Source organism: Bison bison, unplaced genomic scaffold (assembly GCF_000754665.1).
Source record: "Bison bison bison isolate TAMUID 2011002044 unplaced genomic scaffold, Bison_UMD1.0 scf7180017863606, whole genome shotgun sequence".
In the NCBI taxonomy this organism is placed as follows: domain Eukaryota; kingdom Metazoa; phylum Chordata; class Mammalia; order Artiodactyla; family Bovidae; genus Bison; species Bison bison.
Genome location: NW_011494178.1, coordinates 257,824 through 265,340, shown reverse-complemented (window position 1 = coordinate 265,340; position 7,517 = coordinate 257,824). Strand labels below are relative to the sequence as shown.

Here is a 7,517-nt window from a genome sequence, read left to right as displayed (position 1 = left end):
ACAGTACCTCAACATAATAAAAGCTATATATGACAAACCCACAGCAAACATTATCCTCAATGGTGAAAAATTGAAAGCATTTCCTCTAAAGTCAGGAACAAGACAAGGGTGCCCACTTTCACCATTACTATTCAACATAGTTTTGGAAGTTTTGGCCACAGCAATCAGAGCAGAAAAAGAAATAAAAGGAATCCAAATTGGAAAAGAAGAAGTAAAACTCTCACTATTTGCAGATGACATGATCCTCTACATAGAAAACCCTAAAGACTCCACCAGAAAATTACTAGAACTAATCAATGATTATAGTAAAGTTGCAGGATATAAAATCAACACACAGAAATCCCTTGCATTCCTATACACTAATAATGAGAAAACAGAAAGAGAAATTAAGGAAACAATTCCATTCACCATTGCAACGAAAAGAATAAAATACTTAGGAATATATCTACCTAAAGAAACTAAAGACCTATATATAGAAAACTATAAAACACTGGTGAAAGAAATCAAAGAGGACACTAATAGATGGAGAAATATACCATGTTCATGGATTGGAAGAATCAATATAGTGAAAATGAGTATACTACCCAAAGCAATTTATAGATTCAATGCAATCCCTATCAAGCTACCAACAGTATTCTTCACAGAGCTAGAACAAATAATTTCACAATTTGTATGGAAATACAAAAAACCTCGAATAGCCAAAGCGATCTTGAGAAAGAAAAATGGAACTGGAGGAATCAACCTACCTGACTTCAGGCTCTACTACAAAGCCACAGTTATCAAGACAGTATGGTACTGGCACAAAGACAGAAATATAGATCAATGGAACAAAATAGAAAGCCCAGAGATAAATCCACGCACATATGGACACCTTATCTTTGACAAAGGAGGCGAGAATATACAATGGATTAAAGACAATCTCTTTAACAAGTGGTGCTGGGAAATCTGGTCAACCACTTGTAAAAGAATGAAACTAGAACACTTTCCAACACCATATACAAAAATAAACTCACAATGGATTAAAGATCTCAACGTAAGATCAATGCTGTTTTCATAGAGATCTCCCTACCATGGCTCCTTCCATCTTGAGTAGTGTAATGAGCTTTCCCTTGTGCCCGGAGCCTTGAATCGGCCTTGAGAGGCTCCACAGAGAAGGCTTCTCCCCATGCTGCTTCCTCTCACAGCCACTGTTTTTGGGGTGAGTCTCACCAACACATCTGATCCCTGAGACCTAGGCAGGATCCAGACCAACTCAGGAAATGCAATAAAGCAAAGTGCATGTAATCTCCCCCTAGAACCACAAAACAGCCTGAAGATCTCCAGGGATTTCATAGTGTTAGGCACTTGGTAAAAAAAAATCAATGTCAGGTTTTAAAACCAAAGGGATGTTCCTGCCTGGACTCAGTTTAAAGAGAAAGAGAGAGAGAAAGGGAGCTAGGACTTACCTGGCAGTCCAGCGGCTAACACTTTGCCGTTCCAATTCAGGGAACACGTGTTTGATCCCTCGTTGGGGAGCTGGATCCCACATGCTGCCCAGCACAGCCAAAGAAAAGGCAGAGAGAGAAAGTAGTCAGGCCTTCAGGATACCTAAAGAAAGTTATCGTTTCATTTTTTACTTCAAAATTTGTATTTGATCACTTTTATTTAAATAAGTTTTGAGATTGTTTAGAAGTCTGTTGATTCATCTGCTCTTTGAAGCTGTACATACTTCAGTAGAATTACATTGCTAAGTTAAAATTAAAATTTTCATTCGTATATGATGTTTGTCTGACCTACATGTAGAAAATGATAGACAATACAGCCTGTACCTAATAATTAGCTCAATCATTATTACCCAAACTGTTCAACTGAATAATTGAATATTTTTCTTGAATGTGTAAAAGGATATCTATAATTACTTATTTTAATCAGTGGCAGCAAATTAACATGATCAAATGCACATTTTTAATTCTTTCTTCTTCATGGTCTTCTTTTTTTTTTTTATGATTGGCTGCACCTCACAGCTTGCCCGATTTTAAACACCAACCAGGGATTGAACCCTTGCCCTCAGCAGGGAAAGCATGGAGTCCTAACCACTGGATCGCCAGGGCGTTCCCTTTAATTCTTTCTTCACTGTATTTTCCAGCTTCTAATTCTAAGAACTCATTTAAGAATAAACAATTCAAAAAAGAAAGAATACACAATTCTGTTCTACAAGTTGTAAGTACCAACACATATCTGTCAGGAGAGTGGACTCATGAATGAATATAGTGATATACCCATATTTTTTAAAAAACTCTGTCTCAATGCTATTTTATTTATCTAAAATATTTTATTTACATTAAGCTTTATTTGCCCCAAACTGACAACAGATTTTTAAATTATCAAATTCAGAAGCATTCAGTTGACCAAGAATGTAAAAGTGGTGCAGCGTCTGCAGTGAGTGGCCCTGTCCAAGGCCACAGGGGGCCTGCCGTGTGCATACACCTGACGGGGAGGCACAGGGCCATTGAGAACCTGTCTTCAATGCCTGTCTCCCGGTGTAAACTGCAAATCCCGTTTGGCTTCTGTACTAATGTGTGGGCCTGGATCTGGTGTGTGCGTGTCTGGAACTTTTATGTGTATTTTTCCATGTGTTTCTTTAGCTTGTGTTAAGTTACTCACAAAACATTAGGTAGCAGCTGTTTATTTCCATGAAGTGTATGTGTTAGATTCTCACTGGGGCCGTTACAAGGGGATCAAGGGACAAGTGACAGGTATTTTCAGGGGCTGCAAAGCGCCCCGGAGAAGCCATACTTCCCTCGGCCAAGGTGGTGGTGGAGCTGCAGGCAGGAATCCTCACTGGTGCCGCCAGGACTCTCCTTGGCCGCTGGTGGCTAAAGGCCACTGCGGATGTCCTCAGGGGAGCCCCATGTTCTGGCGGGACCTCACATCCACTCTGGCCCTAAGAGCAGCCTCAGGGGCCCCCCCAACACAGTGTGGAAACAGCATGAACGCGTCCTTTCACTGTGCTGCCCCTCCCAGCTGGAGTATAGACTGTTCTCTGCTACGCTGCAAACAGACTTGTTGTTCAGTCACTAAGTCCTGTCTGACTCTTTGTGACCCCATGACCGCAGCACTCCAGGCTTCCCTGTCCTTCACTATCTCCCGGGGCTTACTCAAACTTATATCCATTGAGTTGGTGATGCCATCCAACCATCTCATCCTCTGCCATCCCCTTCTCCTCCTGCCTTCAATTTTTCCCATCATCAGGGTCTTTTCTAATGAGTTGACTCTTCACATCATGGGGCCAAAGTATTGGAGCTTCAGCTTCAGCACCAGTCCTGCCAAGGACCCCCCTTTTAATTAACTTGTTAGGAAAGTGTGTTGTCCCACTACATTTTTACAAAGAAATCAGTGTATAAATTCATATTATCACCCTGTGGCAAACGCATTCCAAGTTGAGAAGATGTGATAGTGGATTTTCCTGTGACCGTGGACATAAATTGCAATACTGAAAATAAGACAACCAGACAAGAAGGGAGTTTGGTTGCTTTGTCAGATTTTCAGTCTAAGTTGCACTGGGTACATTTAGTCAGATTCATCCTTTTTAGCAGGTGAAGGGAGTCCCTTGAGGTTGAGCATGACACGGGGGCGAGCTGTGCTGGACGTGGGCTTTGTCGCGTGGCGGGCATCAGCCCAGCTTCCTGCGAAGGTGTCTCGCTGTGTTTGTCGGTCCTCGCGCGCATGTCCTCACTCCTGGGAGGTGAGCACGGCCAGAAAGCCCACCGTCTGCTACTCTGTGCTCACCTCCACACTGTGAACATAAACACACCTGCGAGAGCGAGGCATCGCTCTGTGACCTGTGCCCCTGGCTTCCTCGGTTGCCTGCATTGTCACCACCAGGAGCCGGGAGGCAGGTGCCGCTCTTCAGAATCAGTATTTCTGCTTAAGAGAAGCAACTAGGACCACCCCCGCCCCCCGCTGTAGGATGAGGTCTGGGTCGCTCAGCCACAGCCACGGCGCAGAGGCGGGGGCAGGGCACCGCCTGCTCTCGGCAGGGTCTGCAGACACGGTGGCAAAGGATAAAGACCCTCCTTCCTAAATGAGCTGTGCTCCCTGCGTTCCCACGAAGACGCCACCAGCTCTCAGTGTTTGACGTGAAAAGCTGCCAGTAACCTCTCTTCCCATCAATTCACATGTAGATACTGTGCTTGATTCCCTTGTCATAGCGATGTTATGAGCGGTGGAGAAAAGCTCACTGAGAAACAAAACGTGATGTGGGAGAGGTGTGGGAGAGAGGTGAATGCACTTTGCACAGCCAGCTGTGTCCCGGGTCAGGAAGGCGGACCTCAGCCTGACTCCATGCAGGGAAAGACGGGCCGTTACAGAAAGACCCGGCCACCCACGTCCCTTCACGTCACAGGGGAGCGGGTGGGCCCCGCCTGAGACACGAGGTGGTGGCCTCACTTGGGTTTATTTCTGAGCTGGTCATCTGTGAGGTGGGGCCTTCCTGAGCCTGGACAACGTCCAGTAGCACCCCGGCTCTGCCCTTCCCCGTCGTAACCACCAGTAGTGTCCCCAGATGTCGCCAAGGTCCCCTGGGAGAGAGGGGTGCAGGTTCTCCGGGCTGAGCAATGCTGGCTGACACTGGAGGGTCTGAGATTCCCCAGACAGGGAAGAAGGGCAGGGACCTGTCTGGGGCCCCTACGGTCCCCAAGAGGGTACAGCCAGCGAGCCTTCCCCAGGCAAGCAGCCATCTGGGGGCAGAACAGGGCAAGGCCCTACCCCCTGCCCGCTGTCCCCTGCACCTGCTCTCCTCAGCTGGTCCATGAGACACGGGAGGCCCCTGGTTCCTGAAACCCCAGCCCCCTTCCTGCTGCTGAGTCAGCGAGCCAGGACCCGGCTGAAGGGAGGTGGCACTCCTGCCCCCAGGGCCAGCAGAGCATTCGCAACCCCTCCTGCGTCTCAGGGCCTAACTCTCCCCAAAGGGTCCTGACGATGTCCAGCCTCAGCTGGCGGTACCCAGACCCTTGATCACTCCAGATCCCAGGGTGTCTTCTCCACCCGCCAGCAATCACAGTGAAGCCTGAGCTGCTCTCTTATCTTACTGAGAAGCCCAGATACATTCATAGTTTTTTTTCTCTGTGGCCAGAAACAACCTTCTTGAAGAAGGTGGGTTTGCTGTGCTTTTTGCATTTTCCTTCTTCTGGAACAGTCCTTCTGTTCTGCAGTCACTAGCCCCCGGAGGGGCTTCCCGGATGGGTCAGTGGTAAAGAACCCGCCTGCCAAGCAGGAGACGCGGTTCAGTCCCTGGGTCGGGAAGAGCCCCTGGAGGAGGGCACGGCAGCCCACTCCAGCATTCCTGCCTGGAGAACCCCGTGGAGGAGGGGCCCAGCCTGACTCCCGGGACCTGGTGTCCTCAGTGACTGTGCCCCCATGGCGATGATGCTGGGGTTTCAGCAAGCTCACTAAGTGCTGGGTTTGCTCCAAGGGGGCTTGCAGGGCACGACTGTAGGTATGTGCGGGGGGTTGAGGGGCTGTGGTGAACCGTCCAGGGGTCCCTGAAGCTTTGTGAGCTCCAGGGAACAGGACTGACCACGGGGCCTGGGCAAGAGTTACCACAGGGCTGGAGGGGACGCATCACAGTTGACTCTGACCAGATGGACAGAGGTCTTCTTAAACCGAAGGATTTTAGCCACTTGAACACCACGGGTGGACAGGCCTGGTGAGGAGAGTGAATGAGCCTTTAAGAAGCAGCTTCAGGCAGCAGGGCCCTGCCACTCGAGGGGAGGAGCCGCCCGCCCTCGGTGGGGAGGGCCCCTCCTGCAAGCACTTCGCACTCACTTCAACGTCAGTCCTCAGTGCTGGAGGTCGGAGCTTGGGAACACTTTCTCAAACATCAGAATCTCCCAGAATAAAAACCTGGAATAAAGTCAGTGTTCAACAATTTTCCTTTTGGGGCTGATGAGCATTAAGGGGGAAAGTCTTTAAAAAGACTTGTTTTAGAGGTTTCTCTGTTGTAGACAATGTTCAGAGTCCATTTTTCTAACAGCCTTCTTCCTACCTCTGTTTTCTACCCACACATGCCTCTTTCCCATTCACCCTTTTGAAAATGTGTGCATTTTATTAATTTTCATGTGCAGTTTTTATGCCTTTAAACTCAGATCCTCCTGACGTGATAAACTCACTCTGTTTTATTTGTTGATGTCCATCTGGGTGACACTTGATGCTTTACTTCTTGGGAGAATCCACTCACACAGATTTAAAAGTCACTGGCAGGGCACCTGCAGCCTGGGAGTGCTGGTTGGAGTCCCTGCAGGTGGGAAAGGAGTTGACGCATCTCCTCAGCATGCAGCCGACTCCTGGCTCAGCTCTGCAGGCCCTTAAAGCAGAGCGGCTCCATCTGCCCCCGGGGAGGGGGCCGCCCCCCGGGCCACCCACCACCCTGCCTGGTCCCCAAGCCAACTGCCCTCGCTCACCTGCCGCCGGCGTGGCTGCCAAGTTTGCTGATGATGAGGGCCCCCGGGGGGTTCCAGCCAGTTCTTCCTTCCAGGGAAAGCAGCACAGCCAACCTCAGGGGGAAGTCCACTCCCATCAGAGCAGCTGTGAGGTTTTCCTGCCGTGAGAATCGGGACCACCTGGGGCCCAGCACATACGGCTGCTGAGTTTGGATGCCTTCTAAGGGGCGTTCAGTACCATTTCAGTTCCAGCTGCGCTAATTCCCTTCAGTGGATTTCCACCCCATGGCCTTTGTGGAGCTGTGATATGGGCACAGGGCGCAGAGGTGAACTGGGTGGACGTGGAGACCCAGCTCCCTTCTCAGCCAGCCCCACGGTTTATACCCAGCGAGCCTGTGCTCACAGGGAGCAGACAGCTGCTGTCCCTGTGTGTCTTCTCCGTGATGAAAATAATACCTGTTCACCAGAAGCATTTGTGGAGCACACAGAGAGCCTTCCGCCACACCGTCGCTGATGAGTGTGCTGCTAACCTCTCTTCGTTCCCAGGCTGTCTGTGCAAACACAGTCTGTCTTAGTCTGGAGAGAACCGCGCAGGCCCTGCAGTTCTAGCTCTGCGTATAGGATGAGCCCCTCTTCCAGTGCCTGACCTGCATGAGGACGGGGGCTGCCCTCTGTCCTGCTGAGTCAGAAGTCACCTATTCTGCCTGATTTGGGGGTGTTTTCATAATTTTTCACTATTAAACACACGTCCGCGTAGACTGTCTCTAAGCATAAGGCTTCCCCCACACTCTGCGTCCTCTCTTAGGCTGAACGCTGGGGGAGCTGTGCCTGATGGCTGGCGGGTACTGGGCGGGAGAGCAGGCTCGGCAGGCGGGCACCCCGCTGACCTGCTGTGTCCCCCTTGCAGGAGTCACCTATGCCAGCTACAAGAAGACGCCGCCCCCCGTGCCCCCCCGCACCACCTCCAAGCCCCTGATCTCGGTGACGGCGCAGAGCAGCACCGAGTCCACGCAGGACGCCTACCAGGACAGCCGCGCCCAGAGAATGGCCGCCTGGCCCCCGGACGGCCGCGGCCTCTACAATTCCACGGACAGTCTG

General features: G+C 50.1%; 1 protein-coding gene across 1 annotated transcript in view; it reads left to right on the top strand.

Annotated features, from left to right (window-relative positions):
• The window catches only part of DLGAP2 (discs, large (Drosophila) homolog-associated protein 2), a 121,266-nt gene that overhangs the window by 84,549 nt on the left and 29,200 nt on the right, over window positions 1-7,517 (top strand). Inside the window, exon 6 of the mRNA XM_010833414.1 lies at window positions 7,327-7,516. Coding sequence (XP_010831716.1) covers window positions 7,327-7,516 — 190 coding nt within the window. The remainder of the gene's footprint in view (window positions 1-7,326; window position 7,517) is intronic.